The following is an 18,393-nucleotide window of genomic DNA, read 5'->3' as shown; positions in this document are numbered from 1 at the left end:
AACTCTGGTGCTGGAGAAGACTCTTGCGAGTCCCTTGGACTTCAAGGCGAACAAACCGGTCAGTCCTAGAGGAGATCAGCCCTGACTGCTTCTTAGAAGGCCAGATCCTGAAGATGAAACTCAAATACTTTGGCCACCTCATGAGAAGGAAGGACTCCCTGGAGAAGAGCCTAATGCTGGGAGCGACTGAGGGCAAAAGAAGAAGGGGACGACAGAGAATGAGGTGGCTGGATGGAGTCACTGAAGCAGTCGGTGCGAACTTAAATGGACTCTGGGGAATGGTAGAGGGAAGGAAGGCCTGGGGGGTCATTGTCCATGGTAAGGGTAGTCAAACTGCAGCTATCCAAATGTCCATGGGCTAGAATACTGGCAGGGGCTCATGGGAATTGTAGTCCATGGACATCTGGAGGGCTGCAGTTTGACTACCCCTGGTCCATGGGGTTGCGATGGATCGGACACGACTTCGCAACAACAACAACAACAAACTTTCAGAAACAGAGAAGACTCGTCCCTGTGTTTCAATGCATTTATTAAATTCTTACAAAACAGAATACAAAAAATTCTGGCATCAACAAGGTGTTACAAAGGAAAAGTTCCATCAAGCTGTATCAGTTCACCTGGTACATATAATAAAGTGCTTGGTTTTTTTTTGTTTTTTTTTATAAGGGTTTTTTTGAAGGTTTTTTTTTATTGTTTTGTTTTTAAACCAGTCCCTTACTGAGTGCTCATCCCTCAGTAGCATGTTAAGGTGACTTCATGTCAAAAAACACGATCCTTTGGCAGTCTTCTACAGAAGGGGGGTGGGGTGGGCACACAGACCTCTTTTTCTCATGTACTTATTTTTTTTCTCATAGAATGCAAAGTAGGATTTAGTTCAAAAAAAAAAGTTACTAACCGGTTTTCTAACATTTGACTTACTTGGGGGGGGGAGAGAAAGGAAGATGATATCAAAGTTTTGCATCCATCCCCCCCCCCTTTTGCAGCTAGAAAGAAACCTAAAGGAGGTATCAAAACACGAAAAAGGTTTTGCAAGACAGACACTCCCAAGGAAAGAGAAGAAAACACAGACGGAAAGAAAAAAAAAAAGAGTTAACACCATTCTAGATAAGGCAGGGACAGAAATCTTCACAGAACGTTGAAAATAAAGGGCAGCTAGGGGAGAGAAGAGAAAAACTGCACCATTTTCTGTATACTATGTTGAGACTGACTGCTTGTAGGGATGTCCAGAGGCATTCAGGAGTTTCCATTCACCGCTAGCCAGAGCAAAGCCTGTTTCCTCAAGGACTAGGAACTTTAAGCTCAAAGTCTGACTGCTGTGGTATTTGAGCAAGGGCATCATCCCCACAGGATGCAGAAGCTTAGAATTCCCCGACAGAGAATTCTAAACTCTCCTCCGCAGAGGTTAACGACAAGCTCAAAAGGGGGTTTAGCATTTTTTGGTAGAAATGTGCTCCCAAGCCTGGAAGACTCTGAAAACAAAAGAAGTTTTATCATTATCTCTCGTGTAGAAAGAGAGAAATCTAAGCACCATCTTACGTCTCCAAAAACAAAGGTGCACATCATTAAGCGGGGTGACCGGGGAATAGACGTTGAGACGGGAGGAAACAGGTTTTTGCTCATGTGCTAGAGGCCAGAGGGGGGCGGTGGTGGAAACTGAGTCCCAAAATGAATGAAGCCCCCCCCCCCGCCCCCAAACAAATGAAAATGAGACATTTGCAGGCAGTCTGGAGCAAAGCACGCTCGGTCTGCAAGGCTGGTGCATCGAAGGGTTGCAGAGCCCGTATCTTGAGATTCTACGGACTTTGCAACCATGTCCAGTTCATTTGACTAAAAAGAATCTCAGGTGCAACCTAGGAGGACCACCTGTCAGATTCTTTGCACGCTGAAATCGACCTGAGAACCTATTTGAACGAAGGGGGGGGGGAAATGTGTGAAAGACCAGCTTTGGGGCATTATCCTGGGACAGCTTGCAGCAACCCCCATCCCTGCCCTACAGAGCAAGATCCAAGGCATCTGTCCCGGGGGGGGGGTATAAACTGGATAATGCAGGTGACACAGGGTACAGAAACACATCCTGGGCCACTGCACCAATTCCTGAAAAAGCTGGCTCAACCACGAGGATGGGCAAAAGCCTGTTCCGTTTTGAAGAAAAGGGACTGCGATTTGCACAGATTCTACTTACTACTAAGCAGGAACAAACCCAATTTTCTCATTGTTGTTGGTTTCCACTCTATATCGTCAGACTTAAAACCAGTTCCGAATATGAGCTAAACCACCAGCGGATCCCGGCCACAGAACTCCGGAGATGGCATCTCGCTGCAGCACCAGGCAGATCTCTGCACCGGCACGCTGCCCTCAAGAGCACCCCGGAGCAGGGACGAGGCGCTGTGAGTCATCTGCCTGTTCTCCAAGCTTGTTTAAACGCTGGCCCAAGAGCTAAAGGCATTGCCAAAATACACAAGTGACCCTTCCCAAGATGAAGAATGCCCATCCCAGTCAAGGGGGAACTGTCTCTGCATTCTCTCATGCCCCAGTCCGCAACTTCCAGTAAAGACTACAATTTTATGTTGTTCAAGTATATTTTTCATCAACCTCCCCCCCACCCCCCAAAAAAAACTTAAAGCAAGCAAGCTCAAAATATGGTAGCAACACTTTTCAAAATAATCTTATCGCTTCCGTCCGAAACCATCCGTGTTCAGGCATTCCAAGAAGTAATTTGCTACTTTCTCCAAACAAACCGATTGCATAGTCTCGTAAGCAATTTTAAAAACTTTTTCCAAAAGAAAAAAGAAAAAAGAAAACCCAAAGCGTGCCCAACCCATTGCAGACACGGGCCCCGAGCAGCGGTGCCTGGATGAGCCCAACTGAACAGGGGCCAAATTGGTCGCTTTTTAAATAGCAAAACAAAAAAAGCATCATTAAAGAAGTCCAAGCAGAGGCCGCCCACCCCCCCCACCCCCCGCCGCTACCACCGGTCTGCACCCTGGCTAAGTTAAGCCCGTTTCGAACTGACCATGGTGTTGCTCAAAGATTCCTCATTTCAAAAACCACCTCAGCATGGCAAATTTTATCCCTTCATAGCGCAAGAAGGTGTCACCTGACTTAAGTTCACAGAAGCCACAATCCACACAGTTAACTTGGAAGGAGGAGACAGGATGAAGAGGTTTAGACAGGGCTTTCAGTCCTGGGGGAGCAAAACCAGAACGATCCAAGTGGTTTTGGCAGCCCTGTGGACAACAGCCAAGCGCAACACAGGCAACTCTTTGGAAGAAGTCACCTCTGCCCCCTTCCAAACACATCTGGACCCACTCAGACCACAATCCCTGCACAATTGAACCGACAGCCGGCTGCGCCAGTGTTTCCGTAGGAGCAAGACTGACAGAGAGGTGGCAGACTGCCTTCCCAGCCGAGCACGCCAGATGGTGGCCGTGCTGTGGGAGCTCACCCTTCTCCTCCCAATTCCGACTTCTCTGCTGGGGCCACCCCCTCTGAGGGGAAGTGGAACAGCTAAGCTAAGTGGTCCCTACGTCCTGCCTCACCAAAGGTTCTCAATCCCTGGGACCACACATCAGGGCTGTAGGTGGCATCCCCCTCAATACAAAAAACCCTACCGTGATTTAACAGTTCTGCAGCCAACAAGGGGGCTTCCATCTCAGTTCATGCAGTGCTCCAGTTTCCTCCCCCCCCCCCCAACCGTGCAGCGTGGCACAGGAGGCTTGGCTATCTGCAGACACGCAGGAGGATAGCAACCACGAGCAACAAGTCAGTGCGAAATTGGAGAGCGGCCCCAGCAGAGCCAGTGTCCCCACATGCATGGGTGCACTTCTATATGTGAGGCTCCCATGTATGTATGCACGCATGCTTACTTACACAGGGCCCTCAAATGGGCTACTTTCTACACCTCGTGGAGGAGTGCTAGGACTTTGCAGGCCCTGAGGAAGTGACTTCTAGGATGCCCAGAAGGGGCGCGGTATGGGGGAATTCTCTCCTTTAAGTTCCTGCAACCTCAATGAGCACAAGCAGTCTCCAAGGAGCTCCAGAAATCAACGTTGCAGTAAGAAGCCAGGAAGCCTGTCCTTGAGGACAGAGTCTGTATTTTCTCCTACCAGTGAGGACCGGTCCCTGGTGTGCCCCTACACGGTTTACGAAACAGGACTGTGCAGCACAAGTCAGGCAAAGACAGGACTCCTGCCCTTCCCAAAGGATCTCTATTTTCCCACGATGGCAACAACAAAACAGAAAAAGCGAACAAGCCAGGGCATCCCTCAGCTACGCTGCTCCTTCTACACAGCCTGTTGGGAAAGCTGGCCATGCAGGAAGTCCATGTTTGGCTTCAACTCTCCAGTTTTCACAAGTACCAGACCTTTTGTTCCAAAAAGATAGTGTATGTGCATGCACACACACACACAAAACCCACCGGGTCGTGCCTGAATGAGTAAGGGACCATGAGGAAATAAATTTGGCACCATGAGGAAATAAAACATGCTTTACACAAGGATGGTTTCTCACTTCCTCATGCTTCAAGCGGTTCTCGACACACACAGTGGTAGGCTGTCAGAAGGTTTCCACTTGCTCTCCGGAACCCCCCTCTCTAAAAATGCGCCAGCCCAACTAATCCTCCCAGCAACTGCAGTAAAAGCAACCAGCTGAAGGATTACCTTATGAGCTTTGTACGCATTTCAGTGTCATGGCTTCTCCCGAAGGAGCAATGGGGACTGTAGTTCAGCAAAGAGGGGAGCCGGGCCAGAAAAACAGGTTAGAGGTTCCCGGCATGGATCAGCTATTTCAAAGGTTCTTTGGAAAGAAGGCAAGCCAAGTGAAAAATCACTTTTAAGGAAAAAAAAACATATTTTGAAGTGGGGCAGTGGGGCAGGAGGGCAGAGAATGGGGGAAGAGAAAAAGATATCCCTGCAGCGCCCTTCTTTTCTAACTCAAAAGTCTTGCTCTCGGTTGCAAAGGGAAAAAAAATCTGGAAGGTTCTGTTTAAAACACAAAAAAATTGCAAACAGGAAAATTCTATCATGAGGCAAAGGTGGAGTGAGCCAGTGTTGGTTATCTCATATTCCAAAAAACACCCCCCCTCCCAAACTGGCCCCATTGTTGATCTACGAGGAACTCTTCGTAACATGCAAATCCTTCAGAAAAAAAGCCACCCAGTGGCATGAACACGCTGGCCCTGTTGAGGGCAGCTTTAAAAAAGCAAAAAGACAGCTTGCCCCCAGGGTTGTAGACTCCCCCCCCCACCATCAAAAGATATTTAAATGTGCACCCATTTTCTAGGTTTTTCCATGGTAGCTTTTTTTCGCTCAATCCAGCCAAGCTGAAAGACCCCCACATCCCCTCTTCTCATCCTACCTCCAAATCAGCTGGGGGAGGGGGTGTTCAGTTTTCTTTTTAGAAAAAGAAATGCACATGGGACAGCCACAAAAAGCTGGCCTGGGGAGGGGGGCTCCCCCACCTGCAGAACCCGACAGCCCCCACCTCCCCCCTTCAGCAAGTTAGTTCTGCCAAAATCACGTCTAGCTTGGCCCCCGTAAAAAAAAAAACACACACACACAACAAAAAATAAGATTGCAAATTAAATAGGCACAAAAGGACTGGATTTGTAATTTGGGCCCCACTGCCCACCACGTATATGGGTATCTGGAGGGCTCCCATACAGATTCAGCCACCCGCCCTCTTGTCTGGGATGTTCCCGCAAAAATCCTAGACCAGGGGTAGTCAAACTGCGGGCCTCCAGATGTCCATGGACGACAATTCCCATGAGCCCCTGCCAGCATTCGCTGGCAGGGGCTCAAGGGAATTGTCGTCCATGGATATATGGAGGTCCGCAGTTTGACTACCCCTGTCCTAGACCGTACCCTGTTGACGGAGCAAAAGGCTGGGCAGGAAAGGATAAGCAGTGCTGAGGTTCGCAAGACACCCCCAGTGTGCCCCCTCCTCCCAAGCCCTTCTGTGCCCCACCCAACTAAACGTACACACAAACATAAATGAGTCAGAATCCAGGTGCTTCTTTTTAAAAAGGGAAAAGAAATCAGAAGACCCACATGGAAAACACGTACACACAAAACAGAAGCGGCGCACCTGAACGTTAAAATGCTACCTTTAAAGTTGAGAGATTTTTAGGGGGAGATTCCCCCCCCCCCGTTCCCCTTTTCACAGTATAAAAAGTGAGCCAATAGAAAAAGAAAAAGAAAAACAGTCGCTATTTAATTCCACTCTCCTTCTTTCAGAGCGGGAGTGAGCAACCTGGGGCGAGGGGGGGGGGGCGGACACAGGAACAGGTTGGTTAACAGGGTGTTTTAAAAAGCAAATGACGCATTACAAATTGCCAGCGTTTGCCTTGGGGGAAGCCAAAAGTCTCGTAAGGGGCAAGGGGGCGTTAAATACCTTTTTTTTTTTTTTAAGAGAGAGAAAATAGTAAAGCCAGTGGCGACAAGATCAGGAAACAAGGGGGAATGTTGGGAACCAGCCAATGTTGGAGAATTCTGATCTTGCTCGCTAGTGACCCCCCCCCCAATTGTCATCATCATCCAAAAAAGGAAAACAAAACGGAAGAAGAGAAGGCTTATCTACATGGAAGAGGAGGGCGTGCGAAAGAGTCAGAGGCGGTCCCCCACCAGGACCAAGGGGGCGACCCGATGCTGGCTGACTTCGGCCTTGGCCAGGCTGGTTTTCTGCCGCCGCTTGGCTAGCTTCGACTCGGAAGGGGGCGACAGCTGCATAGAACCTGAGGTAGCTTTAATGACAATGAGGCGGGACTCCTCGGTGGCCGCCTCCTCCTCCTCGTGCTGCATCAGCTGCCGATTGACAGCTATGGCCTCCGCCGCAAAAGACGTCAGCTCTTTGGCACTGCTGTTCCTGAAAGGCCAGAGGTGGGGGGAAAAGGTGGGGGAGAATTAGTCAGCTGATCTCGCACCCCATCATGCATCCCTGCACGAAGAAAAATGGAAATTTCGCCAATAGAAGTGTGGGGAGAGTGAAGGCTCAAATCCGGATGAGACGTCATGCCGCTCTAGAATTCAGTGGGAACTCTATGGTTTTACCATAGAGTTTCCGCTGAATCCTAGAGTGGTGCGATGCTGCTTCCAGGCTTGCCCTGGTTCAAATTCCAGATTCAGCGTTGAAACTCAGTGGGCAACAAACGGGCCTGCCTCAGCCTCAGCTACCTGGCAGGGTTATCATGAGGGCAAAATGAAGGAAGGCAAAACCACATATGCCATCCGGGTCTCCCTGGACAAGGATCAGAGAAAACTGAGACAGCCAACGAGCTATAATTCTGGTTTATTTCGACTGCTTAGCATATGCAGCTTTTGATTTCAGCAAAAGCACTGCCCCTTTTTTTCAAGTGTATCTAACACAGCCGTAAGGACAAGAAGCTTGCATCCCTGAAGTTCAGTTCTCCACAGTGAAACCAACTAAAATGTCAATCGAAGAACAGAACTTCTGGGTTACTAAGATCCATCATCTCGTTTCCATCTGTGAGTAACCAGATGCTTTGGAGAAAATCTGGAAGTGGGGATTGAACGCAACAGACCTTCCTGTTTGCTTCTCTGTCTTGTACTTAAACGGAGACTGCTCCTGAACAGGGAGGCTCCACTGACCTACTGCTCTCATGCTGGAATATACTGCTTTCAATTGACGTCCACAGATTAGACCCAACTTCTACTTTTATCTCTGCATTTCTGGAAGAAGCCTAAAAGAACAAAAGTTTCAGGGGAGAGAGAGGAGGAATTCACTCACCTTTGAAGGATGATTGGAGTTGGGAGGGTATTATCTGGGGCACACTGAAAGAGACCAAAAAGAGGGTGGGGGATTACAATTCCAAAAATCACAACTGTCTGCCAAAACTTCCCAACCACGATTCATTACAAGAAGGAGGGCTGGTTTTTGCACCCTGTTGTTCTCTACTATAGAACCTCAAAGCGGCTTACAATCACCTTTCCTTTTCTCTCCCCAGACACTCTGAGAGGTAGGTAGGGCTGAGAGCTCTGAAAGAACTGCAAATGGCCTCAGGTCTGTCTACCGGCTTCATGTGGAGGAGCGGTGAATCCTGTTGGATATCTTAAATCTGCATGCAAAAGGATCTGGGAGTGAAAGGGTCAAGAGAACTCTCTCATTTCGGGTACACTTGGCTGTTGGCCATTGGTTGCATTCTGTTTTTTTCACTGCACATGAGAGAAAAATGAGCCCCATCAGCGGGCTGTCAGGGTGGCGGCCTCTTAATCTGGAGAGCTCCATTTGATTCCCAGATTCTCAATATGCAGCCAGCTGGGTGACCTTGGGCCAGTCTCAGTTCTCTCAGAACTCTCACCTACCTCTCAGAGTGTCTATTGTGGGGAGAGGAAGGGAAGGCGATTGGAAGCTGCCTGGAGAGACCATCAGGTAGTGAAAAGTGGGGTATAAAAGACGACTCTCTCTTCTTCAATCATCCATGATTATCCCCTACTTTCTACAATTTAAGCCTAAATTTTGCAGCAAGAAACTGATGATCAGAAGCCCAGTCAGCTCCTGGTCTTGTTTTTACTGACTGTATAGAACTTCTCCATCTTTGGCTGCAGAGCACATAGTCAATCTGATTTCTGTGTTGACCGTCTGGTGATGTCCATGTGTAGAGTCGTCTCTTGGGTTGTTGGAAAAGAGTGTTTGCTATGACCATTGTATTCTCTTGACAAAATTCTACCAGCCTGTGCCCTGCTGCATTTTGTACTTCAAGGCCAAACTTGCCTGTTATCCTGGTTATCTTTTGGCTTCCTACTTTAGCATTCCAATCCCCCATGATGATAAGCACATCATTTTTGTCAAATCTCCAGCATTCCTATATGGGCTATTTTAATGGTTTCAGGGTAGAATCCAAAAAATCCAGCACTTCCATTCTAAGCCTGAGACAGCCCAAGACCAGGGGGCACAAACGCGCATGCGCGGCAGCTGCACGTGCGTGCCGCCGGTGTGCTGGTGGCCGGGCCTGCCTCTTCCCCGAGCTTCTCACTGTGGGGGGGGGGAAGGCAGGTGCGGCTGACGGCGGCCCGGTATCGGGCCACGGACCGGGGGTTGATGACCCCCGCCCTAAAGGACCCCAACTCCTGCCCTCACCTGTACCTGCCTGCCTCATTCAGCTCTCCTCCAGGTTTCCAGAGAGGCCCCATTTCATCCCTTTTCAACATTCACTGAAATTTCCGTCCTCTGTTTTGCACTGCCAGCTTCCTAGATCTCTGTGCCCCCCAGCAGCTTACCTTACCATTTCCAAGGACGCAGTCTGCAGGAAATTTCTAAACATGCCCACTTTATGCTGCAAACTGCCACTTACTGACGTCAAAATTACGCTGGCTTCACAGCAGGAAAGAAAAACAGACATGGGGGGGAGAGACGAGAGAAGTGCCAAAGACAGACTCGGGCCGCGCAGAGGAGCAGCAGAAACGGGCCACTGATTTTTTCCGCACCGAAGGAGCAGACAGGAAAAGAAACCAAACTACTCACCCCTTGCACCCACGGGTGCTTGAGGACTTCAGCCGCGCTCAGGCGCTTCTTTGCATCCCTCACCAGGAGCTTCGAAATGAGATCTTTGGCTCCGAAAGAGATATGAGCCCAGTCCTTATCGGGGAATTCGTACTTTCCCTCCTGGATGCTTTCAAACAGCATATTCTGCAAAAGGAGACATGGCACCAGTATTAGCACTGGGCAGTCAAAGGCTGATTATGCCCTAGCCCAGAGGTAGTCAAACTGCGGCCCTCCAGATGTCCATGGACTACAGCGTTTGCTCATGGGAATTGTAGTCCATGGACATCTGGAGGGCCGCAGCGTGACGACCCCTGCCTAGCCTTTCCCTTTGCTTCTACTCGGCATTCCCGCTGGGTGTGTTTCTCCTTTCTGCATGCCAGCAGGGGCTTCATGGTGGCTTCAGGATCTCATTTTCCTTCTATGTGGATTTTGATCCCTTCAGCACGCATTTTGTTTTCTCTTTCTTGTGTATCATATTTAAAAGTACAATTCCTCCAATTATTCCCCTTCCCGTCGCCTTGAAAGCAAAGGAACACAAGCAGAAATGTTTCTTGGATTTCATCCCTCCCTTGTGTACCCTCTTCCCACTCCTGGGAGGCCAGCTAAGAGCAGCAAGTACACACACATACACACATTCTCTCTCTCTCTCCTTTGACAGATGGCTTTGACGTTGTGCTGCTTGCAGAAACTGCAAGGAATCCGTTTAAGGCTTGGCACTGCTGGAAAAATGGGTTTTTTTTGGGAAGCTGTGATCTTTTTGCAGCCACTTTTAAGGGGTAAGGCCAGGTAGCCAGGAGGGAAGGAGGAGGGAGAGATCATATAAGAGCTGTGATCACTGCAGATCTACACAGACTGAAACCTCTGGCTATAATTAGGCTGTAATAAAATGCAGCCACAAGCTGGGTCCATCTGTCTTAGGCCCATCCCACACTCATAGGATATTGCGCTTTCAATGTGCTTTGGCAGCTGGATTTTCCTGTGCGGAACAGGAAAATCTACTAATCTAAAGTGCATTATCTATTGTGTGCAGAATAGGCCCTGCTTTGCTTGTTAGGGAGCAGAACGCATATTTCCCCCACACACACACATACACACACACACACCCCAACAGATTTTAGGTAGTTGTTCTATTTGGAGATGCAATTAGAAAGTTCCTGTGATGGTGTGGGGCTTTTTTACCTGGCAGGCAGGGCAGGCTTCCCCGCGGTCCCAGCCGCAGTCCGTCCCGCAGTGCCCCACAAAGGGTGGGTAGCCGCTCAACATGATGTAGAGGATGACCCCCAAGCTCCACAGGTCACATCGCTTATCGTAGATGGAGGCCTCTTCGCTGAACGCCTCCACGACTTCCGGGGCCATGTACTCCGCTGAGCCACACTACAAAAGACAAGCAAGCAGGAGTTAGGAGGACTGAGGCCTCGAACCATCAGCAGTTTGTTCAGGGCCTAAGCTCAAATGGGGGCCAAACAGGTGTTACCTGCGGACACCTTTCTTTGCCCCGTCCATCAAGTATTTCTGAAAAGTGAACAGGGAGGGGCAGGTGGGGCTCTTGCAGAGCCCAAAATCTGATCTGCTACTGAAGATTTATCGGCTACATCAGGCTTTCTCAACTTTTGAAACATTCTTCAGGCCCGGAGGAACCTCAGGAGCGCAGAATATGGTTGGGAAGCATCGCTGTGTCCACGCCCAGCCAGGGCCCCTCCCTGTCCTTTCCCACCACCTCCAGGCCCATCAGTGGCCAATTGGGGAAGGAGAGGCGGGTCCACATGACCATATGTGGTCACATGGTCATGTTGACCCGCCCCTAAATGTTTCGCTAACTCTGACCCATTTGGGAAACCCTTTCAGGGTTGTCACAAACCCCGGTTGAGAAAGCCTGGGCTGTACAGATTTAAATAAATCTGTTTCCCTGTTTTATACTCTTGCGCCCCTCTTCCTCCGAGTATTTTTACTACAGCTCTTCTCCCTTGGGCTTCTTCTACAGATCCCCAGATCCATCAGGTGGCAGCGGTTTTGTGGTTCTGCTCTGTGAGAATTCCAAAGGTATTCGCTGGTTCAAACAGGTCGGGCGTCTCCATTCACACACTTCTGTGTGCAGGGGGTATACCCAATTTTAACTTTTCCCACCACAAGAGTAGAAGCAGAAAACTGGGCTGATTCTGCACTTACTTTGTTTATTCCTTTGTGGATCCTGCTCAATTCAGATCAATTTGAACTCAGGTCTTCCTCTATCCACCCCTCCCCCATTGAAAAAGAAAAGTGTTCTGCACAGAATTAGGGAAGCTCAGAAGGAGGGGAGGGAGCCAAGCTCAGCAGGAGGTTCTTTCTTTTTCTTTAATGGGGGGGGGGGAATTGGAGACAGCAGAGGAGAAGGAATAAATCCAAGAGGAAAATATCTGCAGAGAGAAGTTCTAAAACCTCTGCTGAGAAAAGTTAGGGCTTCCCCTTTAAGGGACGCCTCGTAACCTGGGAAAAAGGAAGCCTTTGAACTGATACCCTGGCCAATCAAGGCTTTTCTACAGCATTGGAGGCCTGGCAGCAAGTTATTTTTGGGGAAAGCAGAGAGCTGCACTTTTACTCATGCCGACTTTTCAAATATCAAAGATTATGTCCACTCCAGGAGATTGCGGGGGAAAGGTAGGGTCACTTTGGATCAAGCATGCTTGTTGCAGAGGGAAAATTTAAATAGCCCAAAATCAAAATCGCATTCAGTGTAGACAGCAGGGACTGAATCGACCTGAAATTGGAATAAAAGCTCCGTGCAGATTCAGTCCTGGATTAGTAAGTACTGGAAAGCAGAAGTCCTCTCCCGATATAAAAACTCAGGATCAATGATAAATTGACCAACAACGGATTCAGGGCTCCATGAACAGAAGCTCGGCATGCAACATAGTTAAGGTTGTGGAACTCCCTGCCACAAGATGACGTTACTTGTGGGGTGCAAACTCTTGACAGCATCAGTCGACCATGATAAAGAACTAAAGCCCCAAATTCAGGGGTAGCGTATCACTGAATACCAGATGCTGCAGAGTAACCTGGGGGGGGGGGGGACAGGAGACAATTAGGACTCTCAGTAGCCACTTTCTGCCTGCCACAACAAGCTTTCTTGGCTGAACCAGCAAAATATTTAGTTGTTAAGGCACACATTGCTCACGAGAAGGCCCCTCCCTGTGCTCCGGACATCAAAGCCAACAGACAACGCTGGCTGCCCCCGCCAACCTGTGTGTCACCCAGCACCAAAATAGCAAGGACATTCCTTCCCAGAAGCATTCTGGCCAAGACCAGAGGGACACAGGCCAAGAGCTATAAAAAGGATGCAGCATTTCCAGGAAAAAAAGACCACTGGTTCAAAGGAGCGGGCTCCACCCCCCCCCCCCCCCACCTCCAACCCCAGGACTCTCTCTTAGCTCCCATCTATCAATGGCCACTGGCCAGGGCGATTGAGGGAACCTCCACATCCAGAGGCACTAGTACTGTGAATCCCAGAGCCGGGAGGCAACCTCAGGGGAAGACCGTGGCATCTGTGCCCCGATTCTGTCCCCCAAGAAGAACTGGCTGGCTGCTATGTGAGGCGATATGCTGGAGTAGGTGGACCGCTAAGCTCTTCTGTTATAAAGCAACGTAGAAATCTACAGAAAACCCAAAACAAGGAAGTCGGGCTTCTCACTGTTTTCCACGAAAAAACACTGTATACGCACAAAATGAAAAGCCCTTCGTCCCATTTCCAAATGCACATTCCCCCCCTTCCAATTCTCTCTTTCCAATGCGTAAAGCTACTGATTGGGGAGGCGCAAGACAAGAGATTTCATGGATGGCACACCTTTTAGGTAAACGTAAAGCACACACTCTCCCACCCCCTCAAACTGGAAATTCAAGTTTCTAGTCCTCGAGTTAATCTTGCAAGACTCACGGGCCCCATTTTTCTCACCCCACACTTTCCTTTTTCCCTTTCATAGCTGACTTATTTAACCTAACTAGGGGCATACAATGTGCGCTAAAACTTGGCGATGGGAAGAGGAAGGGGAGGAGTTGGTCAGTCTGTAAGGGTGTCTGTGTGTTGTGCGGGAGATTGTGGTGCCGTGGTGACAAATGTGTTGGTGTGGTGAGATGGGTGTCATGAACCTGTGGTGTGGAATGTTCGTTGAGTGTGGGAAAGAATTGACCAGGGGTAGTCAAACTGTGGCCCTCCAGATGTCCGTGGACTACAATTCCCAGGAGTCCCTGCCAGCACTGGCAGGGGCTCCTGGGAATTGTAGTCCACGGACATCTGGAGGGCCGCAGTTTGACTACCCCTGGAATTGACCTTTGGGAATTGTGGCATAGTGGTTACAGATGAGCTTTCAAGAGCCGTTTCTTCACATATGTGAAGGGAAAAATCAGACTGGCGACTCTTCTTAGGGGGAGATTGCATGGCAACCAATTCCCCCCAGTTCTGCGTTCAACCTCATTTCCCTTCTTGTGGGAATTAGGCCACAGACACCGAAATGTCCCCCTGCCCTAATACACATGGGGTAGTACACAGGCGGGCTGCTTCCGTCTCCATCTTTTTACGGTTGGCAGCCAACCTCCAGGCAAACATGGCTGCTTTGGAGGGGTGACTGTGTAGCACTGTATCCCCCTGAGGTTTAGGGATGCCAGCCTCCAGGTGGGGCTCTGAGAATTCCCTGGAAGTACAGCTCATCTCCAGGAAGTTAGGCGGAAGGGAAAGCTCTCTCCCCTCACATGGCCCCAGACACCCCTTGGTTGCTTGGCTGGCGATGTCTGCCCTTCTGAAGCCTGAGGCCTACTGCTGGCAACTGCAGTCCCTGTTGTTGTCCACAAGGCCAAGTCATTCCTGATAAAAATGGTTCACCTAGTTCCCCCCCAAAGTCTCACTGTCTACTTCAGTCTCTGAGGCGAGGGAGGCATTTCCGAGAGCAACGCAGGGGAGTCTTTGGGGGGACTTGTGCTTTCCTACCCTGCAGTGGTGTCGTAAGGACCACTGTATTTGGTTATTGTCGACAGATTAATTTGGCATGTTCTACAGCAGTGGTCCCCAAACCCCGGGCCGCGGCTCCCTCTTCCCGTCCCCCCCATAGCAAGAAGCTCGCCAGGTCGCCAGCAAATCGTCCGCTTCGGCGGCCAATTTGCTGGAGGCCTGGAGGGGCGGGGAGAGGGAGCCACGGCCGCCATCATGCCAGCGGTGCAAATGCGCATGCGCGTTTGCGTCCGACCACAAACATGAACGCGCTGCAGTTTTGCGCATGCGCAGCGCTGCCGCACGTGCACGTTTGTGTCCCCGCCGGACACAAACGCACATGCACATTTGCGCTGGGGCTGCCGCGCATGCGCAGGGCCCGGGGCCGTCTCTCCCCCCACTCAGTAGCAGCGGTCCGCGGCAGCTGGAAGGTTGCGGGCCGCTGTTCTACAGTGAAGTTTTTCTAAAATGTGGATCGAGGGGGCAGAAACCAAAATCTTTGAGCAATCCTTCCAAAGACCTTTTAAGACACTGAAGAAGGAGCAGGGGTGGGGGAGGCCCTGCCCCAAGGAGCTTACAGGATTGCACTTAGCAAGGCAGTGCCAAGATTCGAGGAAGAGCAGAGCGCTGGGGGGTGGGACACACAGTAACGCCAAAAATCTGGATCTGCACCATAGATCCTGATTGTGCAAGAGAGGGAAACCACACTTTCTTTAAAAGCGGCATTTTACTCTGCCTGCCTCTTAAAAATCACTACACGGTGCGGGGAGGAAAAGAAAAGAGGCTGGGCAGCAAGCAACTTCCTTTAAGGGGGGCTGAGAAAACACAAGTCAACACAGGAGGGTTTTGTGCGTCAATTCCCACCCACAAGCACACACACGGAGCGCAAATGCTGATTTGCCGGGTGTTTCAGCTGCCGCCACCATGCCAGCTTCCAGATGAAAGACGGTCCCTGACCCATTTCTTTTTTGGCAAGTTTCCTCATCTCCCACATCAAAAGGGGAGGAAACGGGGGAGGGGGGGAGAGAGAGAGAGACACCCAACCCAATCAGCAAACACCGTCCTTGCCCTGCCAACCAATCAGGAGCACTGTTGCTAAGGGCAGATCTTTCCCCAGATCAGCTGGAGGGAGGCCGCCACCCATGGCTCCGGGGGAGCGGCTGCGCACTGCATTCCCAGCTAGCCAGCCAGCTGGGTGGGCGTGTTTGGGAAGGAGGAAGGGAAGCAACAGAATTAAAAGCCATTATGTAAAGCTGAGATCACCAATCAAGCAAAGAACTCCGGGGAAAGACGACAGCCGGATTAAAACGCCCCGCCGCCCATGCGCAAGGTCATAACACGACTGCGCCCTCAAAGGTCGAAGACGGCAGAGTGAAACACAGTACGCTCCGGACTTCTCACCTTCCAGGAGTTTTGAGAGCAGAGAGGAAAGCTAGGTCAAAGGATGGGCCCTCTCTCCCTACAGCGTGCCATCCGCGCAGCCTTCCCCTTGAAGTTGAGGGCATCACAGCCAGAAACATGGCGCACACTTTTCTGACAAATGCCAGGAGGCGGGTAATTCCAACCGGCTTGGTGGAAAAGCTCCTGTCAAGTCACAGCAGACTAAGGCGACCCCCAAAGGGCAGGGGCTACAGCTGCTGGCAGGGGCTCATGGTCACTGTAGTCCACAGACATCGGGAGAGCCAGTTTGGCCTACACGTAAGGTAGCCAAATAAGAGTATGAGCCTGCACTGGAGGGGAGTATAAAAATTAAATAAATAGTAATAGGAACAAAGTGTCTTCTATGGGTCAGCTACCTTTACAAAGAAGATATAAAGGGGGTTTGAAAAAAGCTAGCCGAATGCCCTTGTGATTTGTGCTTTATTTTCCAACTGAATTTATCCCTGAGGAATTCCTAAGACGCATTGGAGACTGCGTGAGACACCTCCCACGTTCTCCCTTGAGAAAGCAACAGGCAAAACATCGTCTTGGGCTTAGGTCTCTGCAATAAGAAAAAGAGCCTTATATACGCTGTATAAATTCTGAATGTCCTGTCGGGATAATTGGCTGCTTATCAGTTGCTTAAAGAAGGTAAATCTAGGAGTTTGAACATAGTGCTGTTTACAAGGGGCTCTTTTTGTTTTCCGTAGGAAAGAGATGTTCAGAGGTGGGTTGTCATTTTTCCCGCCTCTGCATAGCAACCTGGGACTTTCTCAGGGTTCTCCAAATCAGGTACTAACCAGGGCTGAATCTGCACTTACTTTGTTTATTCCACTGTCAATCTGTTGAATTCAGATCGATTTGAACTCGGGTCTTCCTCTTTCCCCTCCTTCCCATTGAAACATAAAAGTGTTCTGCACGTGCTTAGGGAGACTCAGAAGGGGAGGAGGGGAGGCAAGCACAGCCTCTTTCTTTCTTTTCTTGAAAGGGGGGGGAGGGAAGAATTGCAGACAGCAGAGAAGGCAGAAAAAAATCCCCCAAAAAATCCAAGATGCAAATCTTTAAGCTTCTGCTGAAAAATTAGGGGCTTCCCCTTTAAAGCAAGCTTGTCACCTGGGCAGCCTTGGCCACTCAGGACTTCTCTACCATGGAATCAGCCCTGGCCAATCAGGGCTTCTACCACGGAGTCAGCACTGGACAATAAGGGCTTCTCTACCACGGAGCTCGTTGTTTCTCAATCAGATTCTTAAAATATTGAGGGTTAAAAGCAGGATATTGCAGGATAAAGATAGGGTCACTCCGGATCAATCCTGATTGTTGCAGAGGGAAATTTTAAATCGGACAAAATCAAAATGGAAATCTCATTCAGTGGAGATGGCAGGGACTGAATCGACCTGGGATTGGAATAAAAGCTCCATGCAGCTTACACCCAGGGCTCATCTGGCTTGGCTTTGGAGATCGGTTAGCCTGAGCCAATCAGATGAGGGGCAAGGTCAGACTACTGCCTCCCAAACCTGGTTTCGCAAGGGGCATGGCTTTAAGCACCTCAACACCAAGATAAACCTTGCAGCTTAAATTCTGTTTCAAGCTCTATCCGAAGCCTGTTTGACTGGGGAGGAGGGTAAAGCGCTACTACAACATGGTTTAGAAACCATTTTTTAAGAAGTCTCCCCTGGAAAGTTGTGAACAGCCAGATGGGTCCATGCAAAGTTCAAAACCAAAAAGCAAAGTCTGTGCAAAATTCTGTGTCCACAGATTTCATTCCCGCTTTCAAGTCTGCAAAAACGTTCACCCGATTTTTCCGTTCTTCCTGACTGAGAAATCCTGTGCCACATCTCAGCCAAACAAAATGCACAGGATGACAGCAACAAACCACGGTTTGTTGAACAAGACGGGGAGGCAACCGGGGGGGAGGGGCGGAAATTTGTGGGTTCATGAACTCCATCTTCCCCAGACGCGTGGAACCCGAATTCGATACTTGCAATGTTTAGTCAGTCCATCCCTCCGCCCAAGCCTCAGTCTTCTTGAAAACTCATCTCAATTCAGGTTCAAACCTCGGTTTGGATTTAACCTTTCAGACAGATCAGACCAGAGAGTGTGTGTCAAAAGCAGGGATTTGATAGCCAGTTGTGTGCAAAGGAATGAAAGCGTATGTGAACTCAAGGGCCACCAGTACAGCCATATGGGGGAAACCAATCATCCAAACCAAACCAAAGCTTGTAATTTAAGATAACGGAATGAAACTTGATACCCATGTTCAAAACATCTCCCTAGATCAGGGATTCCAAATCGGTCTACAGCCTTTCCTCCCTGCCTTAATGGACTTGGCCACAAACTAAGGAACCAGCTGCTTCCCTTGCTCCATTTCCCAAATGTGAGTTCTCTCGTGGTTTCTGCGTCTGGGAGGGGAGCGGAGCTGACGCGTCATCTTTTTCTATTGCCCTCCACGTGCCTAGAGAGGCAGAAGGCATGGTACCACCGCCCTCGGTGCAGGAGGACTATCCAAATGGCAACAAACAGAA

The 18,393-nt window shown here is 49.7% G+C and overlaps 1 protein-coding gene across 2 annotated transcripts in view; it reads right to left on the bottom strand.

Annotated features, from left to right (window-relative positions):
• Positions 1–512: 512 nt before the first annotated feature.
• Positions 513–18,393, bottom strand: part of MKNK2 (MAPK interacting serine/threonine kinase 2) — a 40,126-nt gene continuing 22,245 nt past the window's right edge. For both annotated transcript variants that reach the window (XM_077332042.1, XM_077332043.1), the window contains exons 11-14: positions 10,678–10,872; positions 9,478–9,642; positions 7,744–7,787; positions 513–6,861 (exon numbers count right to left, since the gene is read on the bottom strand). In XM_077332042.1, the coding sequence (XP_077188157.1) occupies positions 6,603–6,861; positions 7,744–7,787; positions 9,478–9,642; positions 10,678–10,872 (663 nt within the window). In that variant the 3' untranslated portion in view covers positions 513–6,602. The remainder of the gene's footprint in view (positions 6,862–7,743; positions 7,788–9,477; positions 9,643–10,677; positions 10,873–18,393) is intronic.

This window comes from Paroedura picta, chromosome 4 (genome assembly GCF_049243985.1).
Source record: "Paroedura picta isolate Pp20150507F chromosome 4, Ppicta_v3.0, whole genome shotgun sequence".
In the NCBI taxonomy this organism is placed as follows: domain Eukaryota; kingdom Metazoa; phylum Chordata; class Lepidosauria; order Squamata; family Gekkonidae; genus Paroedura; species Paroedura picta.
This window is presented reverse-complemented; position numbering and strand designations above follow the sequence as displayed.